The sequence below is a fragment of the Ochotona curzoniae genome, unplaced genomic scaffold (genome assembly GCF_017591425.1).
Source record: "Ochotona curzoniae isolate NIBS_2020 unplaced genomic scaffold, NIBS_Ocur_1.0 patch105, whole genome shotgun sequence".
Taxonomy (NCBI): domain Eukaryota; kingdom Metazoa; phylum Chordata; class Mammalia; order Lagomorpha; family Ochotonidae; genus Ochotona; species Ochotona curzoniae.
The window spans coordinates 26,062-43,053 of NW_024466646.1; the positions used below are offsets into that span (position 1 = coordinate 26,062).

At 40.6% G+C, this 16,992-nt stretch overlaps 1 protein-coding gene across 5 annotated transcripts in view; it reads right to left on the reverse strand.

The window, feature by feature from the left end:
- LOC121166254 (structural maintenance of chromosomes protein 6) overlaps positions 1 to 16,992 on the reverse strand; it is a 71,781-nt gene that overhangs the window by 23,344 nt on the left and 31,445 nt on the right. For 4 of the 5 annotated variants that reach the window (XR_005885381.1, XM_040995357.1, XM_040995358.1 and 1 more), the window contains 8 exons: positions 15,640 to 15,759; positions 15,449 to 15,547; positions 10,494 to 10,640; positions 10,127 to 10,215; positions 9,774 to 9,938; positions 9,233 to 9,411; positions 7,695 to 7,899; positions 1,603 to 1,717 (listed from right to left, as the gene is read on the reverse strand). Coding sequence is in view for 4 of the 5 variants with exons in the window: in XM_040995357.1 (XP_040851291.1) it covers positions 1,603 to 1,717; positions 7,695 to 7,899; positions 9,233 to 9,411; positions 9,774 to 9,938; positions 10,127 to 10,215; positions 10,494 to 10,640; positions 15,449 to 15,547; positions 15,640 to 15,759 (1,119 nt within the window). In the remaining variant the exon portion in view is untranslated. The remainder of the gene's footprint in view (positions 1 to 1,602; positions 1,718 to 7,694; positions 7,900 to 9,232; positions 9,412 to 9,773; positions 9,939 to 10,126; positions 10,216 to 10,493; positions 10,641 to 15,448; positions 15,548 to 15,639; positions 15,760 to 16,992) is intronic. The other variant, XM_040995359.1, reaches the window with a different exon arrangement.

A 16,992-nucleotide genomic window follows, 5' to 3' on the forward strand; every position in this document is an offset into this window, starting at 1 on the left:
GATGTGGGACAGATTGGGCCATTCTGCTGCACATATTGGCAAGCACAGGAACCAAGAATGAGAGTAGACTTGGTGGGGACTATTGATGGTCACCCTGACTAGGCTGCAGTTTCTGCTGGTGAATGTGAGGGCCAAGTATGTGGTGAGCAGGGCTGGCTGGGCCACAGCATCCACTGGTTTACATAAGAGATGTGGTTAATGGTAGAACTGACCCAGCAATTGCAACTGTGTGCACAGGCTGACATGGATGACAGACTAAGCCGGATCCCATCTGGCAAGCACGCACAAGTCAGGTCTGGGATTGCCCTAGACGAGGTTTCTGTGATTTCCCCCCAAACTGAACAACTGGACTCAGAATTGTAGGATCTGTAGCCAGACCATGGAGGGCATGTATCAGAACATTGGTCCTATCCATACTCCCCTAGTCCTCGGCCCTTCCACACTGATCAACTATGCAAACATCATCAAAAAGAAATAATAATAAACATGTCACATGAAAATATTTAACTTTATACAGGTTGTATATTATTTTAAATAACATATTTCTTATTTTCATCTTATTTTTAAGAGAGACCAAGTTCTTTCAACTACTGTTAAGACTTGCCCAACATATGCAGCAGGCAGGGCTGGGACAGCCAGGCAGAGCCAGGAGCTGCAAACTTCAGCCAGGCCTCCAGTGCGGGTCATGCCTCTCAGGGTGTGTGTTGTCAGGATGCTAGACCACAGACGGAGGACTCCAATCAGGCACTCCCTTGTGGCATGCAGGTACCCCAAAGAGCATGCTAATGACTGTACCCTACTGCCTTCTGTCTGACTTTCCACATCCTAGAAAAGCTATGTACAAATAGAAATTCTAATGAAATATTATCAAGGATGTGGAGAAAGGCTGAAAATACTTGAATCCAAGCAGAATTGAAAAGATCAGGTTTAATGGAGGGATGATTTCCTGCCAAGTATCCTTCCAAAAATATGAAAGAGTCAAAGATACAAATAAATAGAGCATGAACATATATAGACACATATTTGGGATACCAAGACCATTACTTCTCAGTTGTCATTAATGAAAAAGATTTTAATTGTTTCTCTTGATTACACAGATTTCTGTTTTGAGTCTCTTGTCCCTTCTCTGTATATTAACGCTAATACGTGAAAAAAAATATATAGTGTAACGAGCATAGAAAATCACATACATAATGGGATGATACCGATTTTTACAGAACAGCTAAATAAAGAAATCTGTAAGGTACTGAAGCATTTCATTTAAAAAGCATAATAATAATAACATATGTATCTGTTAGCATAAACAAAAATCAGATGCGCCAATCAAGAATTTAAAAATTTTATACCAACATATGCCAAAAAATAATATCCATTTGTAAAAGTGTTTTAGAAAGGAATGCCACAAGTTATGAATGCACTGGGGTAGAAAGCACGAAAACCAACCAGCAGTATGCTATGCTACAGCTGTCCCTAAGAGGTCAAAGCACAATGGCGAAACTAACCAATAGTGCTGAGAAAAAAGGGAGAAAGAAATGCATAAAACATCCTAGAGATTACAACACTATAGAGTAACATAAACATACAACAAGTATCTTCTCTTACTTTGATCAGCAGCACTGTCTCTATACCCCGCATGTCTATCAGGCTGTTGGCAACAACCGCACTGTCTATCTCTAAAGCTGTCAGAACCGTGGGAAACTCCGGATGATAAGCAGCTCTAAAAGACAAAGAGACAGTGGGTTAGCTTTGCAGACTTCACTGATAAGAAGATATATAAACCACACACGCGCGCACACACACGTGTGCGCACACACACAACTCTATAAAGATCTTCAGGTGGGTGAGAAGATTACAAGACAACAAAGTATGTGATAGCATTTGAAAACATAGCTGTAATAGGTTTACTCATTAAGTACATAAATACTATCACTGTTCTAAACATAGGACAAATATCAGTTCAATTAATCCGCCCAACAAGCATATGAGATAAATGTTACTTTCTCTATCCTTTTTTCGAATAAGGATGCTTCACAGTTCATTAAGTTCTCCAACATCATAAAGCTAAAAATGGAAACATCAGAGGGTCTGACATTTTGTGAAGATCAAGCCAACATCTGTGACGCTGGCATCTGGTGTTGCACACTAGCTCAAGTCCCAGCTTCTCCATTTCCGGTCCAGCTAATGTACCTAGAAAGGCAGCAAAAAATGGTCCAAATACCTGCGCTCCTGCCACCCACAGCAGAGATGCAGATGGAGCGCCAAGCTGCTGGCTTCGACCCCGCACAGACCCTGCTATTATGACTACTTACGGAGTGAACCAGCAGATAAAAGATCTCTTTTTGTGTCTCTCCTTCTATCTTTCAAATAAAAGTGCATCTTAAAAAAAAGTTTTAAAAAGTACAGACGACAAGTTTTCCAAGAACAATAAGTCTAAAAGCAATAAATGGCTAATGGGGAAAATAATGGTGCTGCATTCCTAGGGTTTCCTAGTCTTAGAATCCCAAAATAAATACCTCTGGATGCATAAAACATAAAACACAATATGATGATCTAATTGGGGGTGATGACCCAGTGGATGAAAAGTTCTCTCTCTGAAGCCAACCCCATGGGATCACAGGTTAAGCCTGTGGTGCTGGCATCCTATGTGGGCATCACTGCTTCACAGAACAGTGTTAAATGCCTAATAGAAAGTGAACATACATGTGTTCAAAAAGATACATTTTAATGAGGTACATTTCAACACGTTACAGAATACTTGCAAATACTTAAAAAAAAAAAGATGTATTCATTTTTATTGGAGAGGCAGATTTCACAGAGAGGAGAGACAGAGAAATATCATCCACCCGCTGGCTCACTCCCCAAACAGCCACAGTGGCCGGAGCTGAGCAGATCCGAAGCCAGTAGATATTCCGGGTCTCCCACATGGTGCAGGGTCCCAAGGCTTTGGGCCGTCCTCTACTGCTTTCTCAGGTCACAAGCAGGGAGCTGAAATGGAGCAGCCGAGATATGAACTGGCTAAGGCAAAGTAAGAACTTTAGCCACTAGGCCATCGTACCAGGCCCTGTAAATACTTAGCCTATAATTCTGAAATGTTTAAAAACTGCAGCACCTCCTCTTAAATGGGTTTTGTCAAACTGGTGACTAAATTTTCTAGCCAGCTCCAGTAAGCTCTAATAGTGAAGTCTTTAACTGTTCCACAACATGAGTTGAATCGATATATTCTTACTTTCAAGGCTTCTACTGTATGGAGGTAATCTCTGTGCCACTCATTATTTAGAACTAATGAGAGTTATGTACTTGTTTAAGGAGTATTTGAGGACCTGGGACAGTGGCCTAGTGGCTAAAGCCCTTGCCTTGAATGTACCAGAATCCCCTATAGCACCAGTTCTAATCCCAGCAGCCCCACTTCCCAGCCAGCTTCCTGCTTGTGGCCTGGGAAAACAGTCAAGTATGGCTGAAAGCCTTGGGACCCTGTACCGGCATGGGAGACACAGAAGAGTTCCTGGCTCCTGATTTCAGACTGGCGCAGCACTTGCTGTTACGGTCACTTGGGGAGTGAATCAACGGAAGCAAGATCTGCCTGTCTCTCCTCCTCTCCGTATATCTGACTTAGCAATAAAAATAAATCTTTAAAAAAAGAAAGAGTATTTGCGTGATCACTTTATGTCAATCATTAAACCTGATCTATACTATGTCATATAAAGGGGTCCTACCTCAATCTGACATTTTAAGCCTTCTTGACATCCTTGATGGTTGTTCAAAACACAAAACTGTTGGACTTTTATTTCAAGGGAGGCCTCCTGGAATGTCAAAGAATTTATCTTATTTTGTGGAGATTAGACTACTTTGGATTATATTAAGAGTGCCTTCAAGAGGCAAAGTGGTGCAAAATTTTGCTGTTATAATAATAAAAAGTTACTGATGCAAATGTCCAGAAGTTACAAAAGCTTAGTAACCTTTTTGGTGGTATTAGTCATGACTGTTATCTTAATTGCAAAAAGGCCCAGAAGTCTGGAGGGCATAAGTATCTATAACATCCCACTTGCATGCTTCCTAAAACACTAGAGAAAACACGTGACTCTCATTGGTTAATGAACTCCATGGCTCCAATCACAACTGTTGGGAATTTTTCCACATCCAGTTTCATTTTCTCTAAAAATACTCACACTCATCTATAAACCATCTGAGGAAAATACAGTCAACTCAGCTTACTAAAGCAAGTGTAGTTCTAATCAGTTGACTTTAATGTTAAAAAAAAAAAACACCTAAAAACTTTCAGCTCACATGACAGGCTGTTTAAAATTTTTTGGTACAAAGATACTAAAATGTTTGAAAATGATCAACACCTTTGTGCTTGAGTTTGCTGGTCACAAGTTACTCATATTGGATGCTCACAGCTGTCTAAAATGTCCAATTCCAGCTTCTACTAGAGCCAATTTTTGGCAAATACTATGACCTAAAATAAAAACCACACTTGTCTAACAATTTGGTTTCTTCGGCAATTTAAGTTGGCAATTGCTTTTTTGTTTTTATTTTAAAAATTCATTTATTTTTATTTGAAAGGCAGATTCACAGAGAGGAAAAGAAAGGAACAAAGAGAGAAAGGAGGGAGGGAAGGAGGGGAAGAAAGATATTGAGAGAGAGCCTCCATCCATTCACTCAAACGCCCATAACAGCAGGGGCTGGGCCAGCCTGAAGCTGGGAGCCAGGAACTTCTTCCGGATCCTGGGTGCAGGAGCTCAAGAACTTGGCCCATCCTCTGTCACCGTCACAGCCCATAAGCAGAGCTGGATTGGAAGTAGAGCAGTTGGGACTTGAAGCAGTGCCCATATAGGATGCCTCCAAGTAGCTATGCACACAAAAATTTGGATCTGAAAGTTTGTGCTAGCTGGCATGAAGGGCACCTCAAAGCTATCTTCTGCTGGAACCCTGGCTTGACCACAGGCCCTGGTTTTGTCTCTTCTCAACTTGAAGCCTGAATAGTCACCCTGACCCCCGGCAGCAGACAGTTTCTGTAATGAAATGGAGTGAATGAGGGACCCAGGGCTAGAAGTAGGCCAGACTAAATCCAGCCCACAACTCCTGGCCAGTACATACATTAACCCTAACAGTAATGTTTACCCCTACTAACTGGACAGGGACTTACACTCCTGCTTTCCTATTTCCCCCATTTGTTTTAAAAACACCAAACCGAAATAACTACAACAATAAAACCCCAAGCACAATCTATTTCCAAAACAACTCTGCCTCACTCTGGCCATTTTTATACCAAGGGAAACATCTTTATTATCTCCTCCTCCTCGTAATCACAGTTCCTCTATTCCTAGCATATACAATTTATGTATTTCAAAAGTTCTTACAGGAAAGAAGGAATTTTATTAGCTGAAGCCACCACTATCCAGATCCATCAAGCAGGAACAAAACCTGACTGTCTGGCCCGGCATGATGGCTTAGTGGCTGGGCACTCGTCTTTCACGCACCAGGATCCCATGTGGGTGTCAGTTCGTGTCCCAGTGGCCCCACTTCCCATCCAGCTGCTTTAGACCTGGGAAAGCAGTCCAGGATGGCCTAAAGCTTTGCTACCCTGTACCCATGTGGGAAACCTGGAAGAGGCTCCTGGCTCCTGGTTTTAGATTGGCTCAGTTGCATCCATTATGGCCATTTAGGGAGTGAATCAGCAGATAGAAGATCCTTCTGTCTCTCCTTCTCTCTGTTTATCTGACTTTCCAATAAAAATAAACAAATCTTGAAAAAACAAAAAAAATAAACCCTGGGGGTTCTCCTTATCCAACCCACCTAAGCCATGACTCTTACATAGATGTGTCTTATCAGCAGGAAGCAGCCAGAGAAACCAGTGCCCAGGATCAGCAATGGAGTGCACAAGGACAGAAGTTGTGCCTTATGTCCTTGACATAGTAAAAAGAAAAAAAAAAAGTCTCCCAACAGGGACTCTTCAAAAGACCATTCTTGTCCACAAGAGGCAAGACCAACCAAGGGTGAAAAGCCTGAGGCAAAACCGGTTCTGGTCCCCACCCACTCCTCCATTTTCTTGGCATTCTTCCACCCAGAAGAACAGTCCCAAGACCCCAAATGTAAGCCCAGTCTGCTGAAAGCTTGAGCCCCTGTCACGTGTTCAACCTCATCCTCAAGGGTGGCTGGCCATTCTCCTCTTTGATGATAATCTGACTTGGCTGTGAATTCCTACTCTGCCTCTTCCTCTGTTGTGCGTCTATTTCTGAACACACCCTCCTCCCCATTTCTCAACCTCTGGTTATCACTCTTCTCAGGTCAGCTAACTTTAATTTCACTTCCACCTAAGAGCAGCATACACACTTGGCTTTCTTGCTTCTAGCTTTATCTCAAGTACTATCCATTTTGCTGAGAGTCTCAAAATTTGACTAATTTTTATGGTTGAATGATATTCTAATGCATATATGTATAAAATGTCTTTGTCTGCTCACCCACTCATGGACTCTAGGTTGATTCTACAGCTCAGCTACTGAAAACAGAGCTGCAATGAACATGGGAGTGAAGGAACGTCTCTTACATTCAGGTTTCATTTCCTTAAGATACACATCCAAAAGGTTAGCTTCGTAAAATTCTAGAGATTTTAGTTTTCTGAAGAATTTCTGTTTTCTACGATGGTGGTACTGATTTGCATTCCCACCACGAGCGTACAAAGAGAGGTTTCCTTTTCTTCACACTATCACCAACTTGCTATTGTAGTCTTTCTTTCCTGCAATCACACTGTTGCAGAATGCATTGTGCCTCCATCCTGCATACACGACTCTATTTGTGTAGAAGGCAGTCATTATTTTCTGTCACTTGACAAATTCATCAGTTAAAAGACGACTCACTTATCATCTCTTCTCTGAACACCTTCCTGACCCATCTACTAAAATGTGAGTTAATTACTCCTGCAATTGAACCTCACCTGTTTCTTAGGATCCACTTTTATAAATGCTCACCAGAATAAAAGATGACTGGTGAATGCGCCAATCTGCTCAACTCAGACACAGAATTACAGATTCTTTCTTAAAAAAGCAAAATTAGGACTTATACATAGGAGAGAAAGGCAATTTTAAGTACAATCTGGGAATACATTCCCATCAATTTTTAAGGCAAAGTTATCAGCCAGCCAAGAATCAGCAAACAGACCAATTTGGGTAATGTTGCCCATAGTTTTTTTGAATTTCTGAGACACCCAGCTGGGTAGTGCACACCAATCTTCTTCCTCAGGCCTACCCTCTTATCACGGCTAGGTCTGCAGCATTTCTCTCGTCTGTACAATCCCCATGGCACACTGCATCTACTCCTAGGTCTTCCACAACAGACTTTATGCCAGAACCTCTGGACAACGGATACCAACTGTCACTATTTCTCCAATGACTACACAGAAATTAAAATGGATTAGTGAAATTTTACAAATTAATATTATGTTAACACGGTTTTAAAACTTCCAGGCCTGGTGAAGCCTAGCAGCCAAAGTCCTCACCTTGCATGTACCGGGATCCCATGTGGGCGTCGGTTCCTGTCCCAACTACTCCATTTCCCATCTAACTCCCTGGCTTGTGACCTAAAAAAGCAGTCAATGATGGCCTAAATCCTGGGGACCCACACCCACAGGCACCTCCTTCAATTTTACACATGATTAAAACGAAAACCTGGAACAGTAATACTTACTAAGGTCTTACCTGCTTCTTATGTCATACATCTCATTTCGAAATTCAGAAACTATTATCTGAGGCCTCGAGGTTCCTGGTGAGTAAAATCTTCTCATTAACGACTGCAGTACTCGTTCATCAGCGTGATTGTGGCAGCAATAGGCCTGCAGGAGTCCTTTCAGGCAGGATTCGATAGCCAGAGCATGCTCAGGGTCCCGCGGGTGAATGCAAGCTCCTAAAAGCAGAAGGACTGACACTCACCTGGATAGCTCAACAGAATCGTCCTTTTAATGGTTCAAAATGACTTAAAATATTTTCAAAGTAATGTAAATAACATTGCAAATCTCACATGAACTGAAAAAGAAATTCCCACAAAGCCCCCGGACACAGAAAGGAGAAACCTATTAAATCCTGTAAAAATACTGCCCTACTCCAAATCAGCCAACAGTGATGTTCTGCATGAACCTGTTCCACCCTAGCTCCTCAGCAGGATTCTGAAGATCACCCCAAGGATGTATAGATTCTTTGCCACTTTCAAAAAAACACATTAATACTGGGACTGCAGATTGACCGATGGCAATAAAGCCCCATCTACTGAATGGACTGTGTATAAAGATGTCTACATTTAAACAGAGATGTCACTGTAATACTTAAACGCAACACTCCAGTAACAAAGATTTTAATTTAGAATACCATCTCACCTAAGATGTGCAATTATGCAAGTCATCAGAATAGGATCAAAAAATTCTTTAAATTTCATGTACATGTGGCAATAATACAGTACTTATAGTTGTATATAAATCATACTGTCAAACCTAAATAAGAAATAAGTAAAACAATTTTATAAAGCTCATGTAAAATTCATGAGCATTCTTTCAAGTATATAATACTAATTAGATTTCCTGATTTGATCCGTCATGTTCATTAGTTCATTAATTTGTTTAGGAGAAAAGTAAAAAGTTGATTATTAAACTCTATAATTTCCTTTCCCCAAGTTGTTTTTCTTCTGGTTAATAAACGTTTAAAGGGTATCAAGAAAAGCTAAAAAATGCAATGTGATCTTAGCATTATTTCAAGAACATTTATAACTAAGGCCCCATCTAAGTACACTGCTTCTCTCTTCTCGTCTTATAAGGAGGCAGGAAGAGAGCACACTTATTGGTTTAGCCTCCACTGCCCACAATGCCACGCCGTGCCGGGCCAGAGCTGCCCGCAATGCCAGGCGAGGCCAGGCCACTGCTGCCTGCAACACCAGGCCAGGCCAGAGCTGCCCACCACACCAGGCCAGGCCAGAGCTGCCCACAATGCCAAGGATGGGATGGGCTAGAGCTGGCAGCTGGCAAACACAGAAAGGTTTTCTACATAGGCAGCAGGGGTCCAACAACGGAGCCCTCAGCACTGGTAGGAAGCTGGAATCTGGCGACTGAATCCATGAGCAGAAGAGTATTTTCATCACAAGGCTAAACAAAAATATGTAACTCTAAGATCTCTGTGTTTAAACTGGGTTCAAAAGACCTCTTTCTGAAAATAAAATGTGTATGATATCCTCTATAAGTCAAAACAATCACCTAGAGGGCCCACGGGCTTGTAGGCAAAGCGGCCTTGTCTGTAAGCATCATCTATTGCCTCCAGAAGGGCAGGCACATGAGGACCGAATCTCTTCAGTCGGTCAGTTTTGCTATCTTTGAGTTCTTTCAGTTGTCTCTGATTATAGTTCAGGATATTAGTCACATCTAATTCTTCTCTCCTAAGAAAAAAGAAGGCAGAAAAACAGATATGATAGTGAAGTCATAGAAATATGCAAACTTTGCCTTTACCAGCCACTCTAAAGAATGACAGCAGAACTCTGCAACTGAAAATAACTTCTACCAAACAAAAGCAGAAGTTCTTAGGATTCAGTATTAAAAAGCTGTTGGGCAAAGAATCCATCAACGTAGACATTACTTTAATACAAAATCCAGTAACTGTGAGAACTGCAAGGCGACTGTCTTACCTTCAATTCTTTTACAAATTTTAGAATGCTGTTAACACAAATAACACAGCAAATAACACAAAAATCATATTTTGTGTAAGCAACGAAAGAAAACTCCACAACTGCTGTAAACTTACTTAATTCTGGCATATTCTTCTTTGTCCTTTTCTATGGCCTGCTGAAACTGTTCAATATCTTGATTGACAGTATTTTCCTGATCATGTAAGCTCTTTACTCTCTCTTTTAAGCAAGATATTTTTTTTTGCCTTTCCAACCGCTCAGGTTCCAAAGATTGATCAGTACTGACAGTAAATAATCAAAGTGAAAAATATTAAAATTAATCATACATTTAAAAGACAAGTTAAAAAAAAAAAAGAAGAAGAAGACAAGTCCATCAGCTATAATACAGACAGCGGAACCCTCCATCAACCTAGACATTACTTTAATACAAAATCAGGTAACTGTGAGACCTGCAAAGTGACTGTCCTACCTTTTTTTAAGTTCCTCAATTCTCTTACAAAGCTGCTCATCATCTTTCTTTAACGCTCTATATTCGTTTAGGGAACGGTTATATAATACCTAACAAAAAAATTAAAACATCCAATGAAACGAGGAAACAAAACTCCTAATCAAGTCTACTTTCAGCAGATTTTCACACTGGGGTTGACTATGACTGGAAATATACATATATTTTTAAAGGCTTAAAATGATCATTAGAAACCATTGCCTTTTAGAAAAGGTGCAAGTTAATCAGATAAAACTCCAATTGTTTGTTTCTCCTCTAATTTTAAAAATGGGTAAACACAACTATTCTTTGTCATGCAATTTTCAATATTCCAGGCTAGCAAGCTTCTCACCTCAGCCTCATTATAGGCCCTTTTTCTGGCAGTGACTTCTGCCTTCAATGCCATGCACTCTGGTGCTCGTGCATTTGTCTCTTGACTAATTTCTTCCAGTTTATCTTGAATATTCTTGTATTTATTTTCCGCTTCATTAAGTTTGACCTTTAAGAAAATTACATTATTGGGGTATTTTTTTTCTTGCAAAAACAGAAAAACCTTTTAAAAAATCAGATCTAGTTCACATCCCAATGAACTGAATTTTGCTCAAAATATTAGGCAAGCAAACATATAAAATATCAAAATAGGATTTAATTTTAAATAAAATATGGTATTTTAATATAAATATGGTTTATAATATGGTATCTTCTGGCAGTATACACAAATGCCTTCAAACAACACAAGCAACGGGAAATAAAACACATTTCAGCAAAGAAAGACAAATTAATGAGACAGTTTGTACATAATGCTGCATAAGTACCTAAAACAAAATACAATTTATTCAGAAAAAAACCAAGATGCATTCAAACAGGCGCTATCTGAGCTGAGACTGGAAAAATTCATCTAAGTAAACAGGGCACAAGTTGGAGAAGGTGTTTAAAACTCGGAGAACATGTATTAAAGGTATTCACAATTCAGAGATCAAACACACTGCAGGAGCTTAGATGGAGAAGATGATGCTATGAGATAAGCTTTGCAGGTCATGTACCACATAGTCAATGAGCAATGTACAACTAATCCTCAACAGTGAGGCAAGAAAGGACAAAATTTGGATGTTACATCATTATGGAAGTACTTGGAAGGAAGGGTGGGAAGAGAGAAATGAAAAGACAAGACTTCAGTAATAAGTCAATAATGCGGGACAAAACGGAATGCTGACAATAGAATGAATCAATAGGGACACAGAAGTAAAGTATTTAGATCTGGTCAGCAACTGTTTTCCGCAGAAGCCAAAAGGGCACACTTCAGGCTTTGTGGGCATACGGTCTCTATTCAGCTCTGTCACTCTAACAGAAAAGAACTCTGCAGAATGAATTTAATAAAAACTTCTGATGGACCCAGATATTGCACAAATTCAACATTAACTCACAATACATTCATTCATATTTCTAGCCTTAAATTACGTTAATACAAATTTGACATCTGCTTTAGATGCTATTTTCTTTTAAAAGCAATAATCAGGGGAGTTTCAAAAGTTCTAAAACAATGTATATTATTTTTTAAAAAAGATTTATTTTATTTTTATTAGAAAGTCAGATATACAGAGAGCAGGTGAGACAGAGAGGAAGACCTTCCATCCGATGGTTCATTCCCCAAGTGGCCGCAATGGCTGGAGCTGAGTTAATCCAAAGCAAGGAGCCAGGAAATTCCCACGTGGGCGCAGGGTCCCAAGGCTTTGGGTGATCCTTGACTGCTTTCGCAGGCCACAAGCAGAAAGCTGGGTGGGAAGTGGGGCCAACTAGACACAAACCGATGCCCATATGGGATCCCAGTGCATACAAGGCAAAGACTTTAGCCACTAGGCTACCAGGCCGGGTCCAAAAATGTATATAATTTAAAACCACACATGGAGTTTGAATTTTACACTAAAATAAGCTAATCTTTAATTCAATTTTCCATGAAGTTTTTGGGAATATTGTCAGCTTACAGGAAAGACGACTTCACATGACTCATGGTAGGAAATGTTGTGGGCGACAGGTAAGGCAGCTAACTATTAGAAGAGGCTAGGTCTGGACACAGACGTGTCTGAGTGTTGAAAAGCAACGGGTAGCAGGTCTCTTCCAAACCAGCTGCTGCCACAAAGAAAGGGATCCAAATGCTACTTCTAGAACATGAATTTATGACACAACCAATCATGACTGCAGAATCTGGAATCACTATTTGAAGTGAAATTCAAAAACTTGAGGCTTAGAAATTATATCCTCTTGCTGCCTTGATAGTTTTGAAGAGTAACTGGGCTGTGTTCTGGCGTTTTCTGTCTCAGCACTTATCAATACACTGGACGTTACTGAGATCCATTTCAAAGTCTAGGGAAGAGAACACAGTGGAGCTTTGAAGGGCGTAATGTTCTCAGTGTTAGTGAAAGAGGGTGATGACAGAAGGACAACGGTATTAGCAAGAGGGAAATCATATAAGGGTCAAACTATATTGCAAGCTTACTTTGCGGGTCCCTGGGGAGGAGAGTGACCTAAGAGAGATGGGGGAACAGTGCTCTCATGGGCAACTGACAAAGTTTCCTTTCAGGGTTACAGTTCTTATACACTTAGTAAAACAATAATTCAAACACAACTCAGACTTAGGTCATGTCTGCAAACAGGGAGTTCAAGGAAAGTTAAAAAGTTGTCCTGGTCAAAGCACTCTTGAAACGGGGACTGGACAAGCAATACCCTCAGCCCTTGGTGAGCTGACCAGACAGCACAAATGTTTGCCTTTCATCGGAGAGAACACAAGAAGACCCCTGAGGACTCCCTGGGGGCAGCACGTGTGCCAGCCGAGGGGCCCTTCGCCTCCTCTTCCTGGAGCCTCTTCTGCACAGGGGTCCAGCCTTGCCTCTGTCACCCCAGCTTGTCTCGTTGGATGTGTTCTGACAACACTATATTTTGACTGCTATTGATCTACTGGACGTGCAGTGAGGTCAAGTTGGGAAGAAACACAAGACAGTAAACATTAGAGAGAGGATTCTCTAATACTGAGATTTTCTACAGTTCCACCGAAAAAGAAATGCTAGTACACGGGGATAGTTCCTGAGATAAGCTAGCTTTGAATACAATGCTCACCACTGCTCTCTTCTCCTTGAACTGTTTCAATCTCTTCTCAGTCATCACAGTGGATTAAAAATATTTTGATAGCAAAGCTACTGTAGTCCTGAAGGCAGGTGAAGGAAGTCATTGCCTTCATCCTGTTGCGACTGCTGTAGTTGGGCATAAAAGATGGGGGTGGCAGGAGGGGTGTGTCAAAGTATTTCCTAGTTTCACAAAGCAGTTCTATGGGGTTCTCTGCCACTCACTTAGCTGAGGTCTGAGAAATACAAGATGTGTAAGTCAGCAACTTGTGTGCAACTCTTTGTGGTGAGTCATTAGGCTAAAGAGAACAAACTTCAAAGTGATTTTTTAAAAGAAATATTTGCATTTATTTTCTGTGCTATCCTGTTTTTATTCAGAAAAGTGAATAGAAATTACAGCCTTTTGTTAGGTACCAGCAACAATTATTTCCTAGGATTAAATCCCAGAAGAAATATCATATTGTATACTGAATTTACAGTAAATTACAATGAAGTACACATATTTTCTCCTAAAAGGACTTGGTAAGATAAATAAAAGTCAACATGTCCATGCTTTCCAAAACCCTGCTTGCCAAAGTGTCCAAATGCTGAAGTACAAACCCAGAGTTTATAATCCTCTGCTTCCTGCTAGAAGGAGGTGAGCATCTGTGAGCAGATCAGACTAGAAAATGCTTAAGGAGGAAACAATACTTAAGGCTTTACTCTGACAAATTGAGAAACAAGGCTGAGAAAAGATTTGGTGCTAGTTTCAGAGTATTTCCTCAGAAGTGGAAAATCAGAGGGATGAAACTCAGCCCAGATATCACTAAACCAACCATCCTCCTCTACACGTTCCCCATGAATTTATATACTCATCACCTTTGATGATTTGATGCCATAACCCTTAGAAGAAAAGAGACACCTACTTCTGTTTAAAAGGGGAAAAATCTGAGAAAGCTTACAACCTATACCACCCACCAAGCCTGGTGCCAGAAATTCTTCAGGGAAAAGGGAACACAACACCAAGGGCCGAGTACGCTGACACACCGTACACCAGGAGTACATTCCTGAATACACAAAGAAAAGCTACAGTTCCACCAGCAGTTCTACAGTACTAGCTGCACAACCTTGTCAATTGCCTACTTCAAATGGGCAAACCTCGTGGTATGTTAATTACATCTAAAACACTAAGGACATAAAAGGAGCTTTGCCGGAAGGTAAGAGTCTCTGTGGAAACTCCCCTGCAGGACAATGCCACTTCTCACCACCATCAGCCCGCTAGGGGCCCTACTGAAACTTTTTGTGCTCTTCTAAATTTTTTTCTTTTTTTAAAGATTTATTTTTATTATTTTTTATTGGAAAGGCGGATATATACAGAGAGGAGAGACAGAGAAGAAGATCTTCCGTCCGGTGATTCACTCCCCAAGTGAGCGCAACGGCCAATGCTATGCCGATCCGAAGCCAGGAGCCTCTTCCGGGTCTCCCACATGGGTGCAGGATCCCAAAGCTTTTTGGGCCATCCTTGACTGCTTTCCTGGGCCACAGGCAGGGAGCTGGAAGGGAAGCGGGGCTGCCAGGATTAGAACCGGCGCCCATATGGGATCCCGGGCATGCAAGGCGAGGACCTTAACCACTTGTGCCACCACGCCGGGCCCTCTTCTAAAATTTTATACAGCAGAGTTTCCGCCTGGGTTCTTATCTCAGGTTGAAATGAAGCTTATCGATCTAACATCTTCCAAATGTTACAGCTGTATGAAATCCTCTAATGGGATATCTTGTTTCTAAGTCCTGTACATTTTCCTAATGTCCCATTGGCAGTTCCTGGGCATTGTTTTCAAATTCAAACTCCTATACTTGCTGATACTTAGGAACGATGTTTTTCTAGTTATTATCCTGGCACACACTTCATTCCTAAAGCCCCTTTTAGTTTGAACTTCTCAAAAAATTCAAAGTCCAGGCTTCCCATTCTAGTACTTTTCATCAGTAGCAAAGTCCCATTGTCTGTATCATGAAAAATCCAGTCTTAGCCAGACAGGCTTTTCACAGCCAACCATAAGATCTGATTTTCACAACAGTCCTCAAAAAAGCTTACATCTGCTTCACCTCATTAGTGAATTCACCTGCAAGCGCCACTTTTGTAGTTCATCAATAGTCTAATACTTGCAGTTAGATATGAGCCTACTGAGCTCCTGTGTTAAAAAACTGGAATTACCTGCTGTTCTTCCATCTTCCTGTCAAGTCTAGCAGCACGATCTTCTCCAATTTTGATATTATCTCTGATGGCATTCAATTGTTTTTCAATTTCATTGACCTAAGAAGAAATTATATAGCAAGTCACTGGTAAGACTGTCACCTTATACATTCTATATATTGCTAATATGTAAATAATTAAGTAAACATTACCACAGCCCAAGCCATCTCATGCTTCAAGTACTCTAAATTAGTCTTCATCGTACTTAAACCAGCAATACTTTGAAAACGTTCTTCTTTTTCCAAACACTGGCGCTTTAGTTCACTAAGTCGCTTAAGAGAAGAAAAAAACAAAAACACGGTATGTTTCTTGAGACATTCTACAAATGTTTTTCTTTTGAAGGCAATGTTTAATAAGCACTCCATAAAGGTTTATTAGGATATGGCTTTTTTAAAGTAGAAATAAAAATACTTTTGGCTCTCTGACTTTTGCTAGCTACAACAATTTTGTTAATTTCTACACTACAAAAATGTGCCAATATTCTGCACATAAAAGAAAACCAAAAGAATTAAAGGCTTAAACCATACAAGCATAGACAAATTTCAATGTACTTCCACATTTCTTTTCTCTTTCTGTTCTTCTAAAGTGTAACCAGTACCCACTCCCCCACTCCAAAGATGAGCGAAGGATCAGAAATAGTCTGTTTCCAAAAACCAAAGCAGTTATTTTTAAAATCTAAATCTATGACAAATATCAAGTATCCTGACACTCAAAACAGTTTGGCTTCTAGACTTTACAGTCTGTATCCATGTAAGACACCAGTCCTCACTCACACTTTCCAAATTTGAATAGCATCTTAACCCTGCAGGTCTCGCTGTTTCTCGGTCAATTCATTTTCTCATTCTCCAGGATTACTGAAATTCATTATAATCTCATGAGACTCTATGTACACCATCATCATGTTTCCAAACCCTCATTATCCCTGGCTCAGCCTAAAGAGATTTAGAAGTTATCACTTGGAAACTCCTTACCCCAACTTCCAAGAAACTGATCTTCAAATATAAAACAGTGCACCCACGTGCACCCCTGCTTCCAAAGGAAAGATTTCCACACTGAGTTCCCACTCCCTACACTTAAACCTACTGACCTTCCATCCCATCTTTTCACCCTTGTCACTGACTCCTATCTGCTGCCGTGCTTCACTCTGCTCCAGGGCGTGCTGACTTACAAGTACACAACTACCAATTGGCACCATCTCTTCCACTAAAATTGTGCCCTTCCCATCCAAGTTGCTTGAAGATTGCCTATTCTTTTTTTCTTCATTTTTCAGCCTTAAATACCTAGTTTTTTTTTATATACCACTACTGAAACTCATCCTGCAAAAATCATCTTTGAAGAGTCACTGTAAGTACTTTGAGTTACACAATTGTTTTGGTGCTTTAGCCACAGTACACGTCCCACAGCCCGTCATGATGATCTCCTTCCTTCACTGACTTCTCCCCACGTGTTTTCACTCCACTCAGTCATCCACATTATTCCTGGGGCCTCCACACCAGTAATGCACT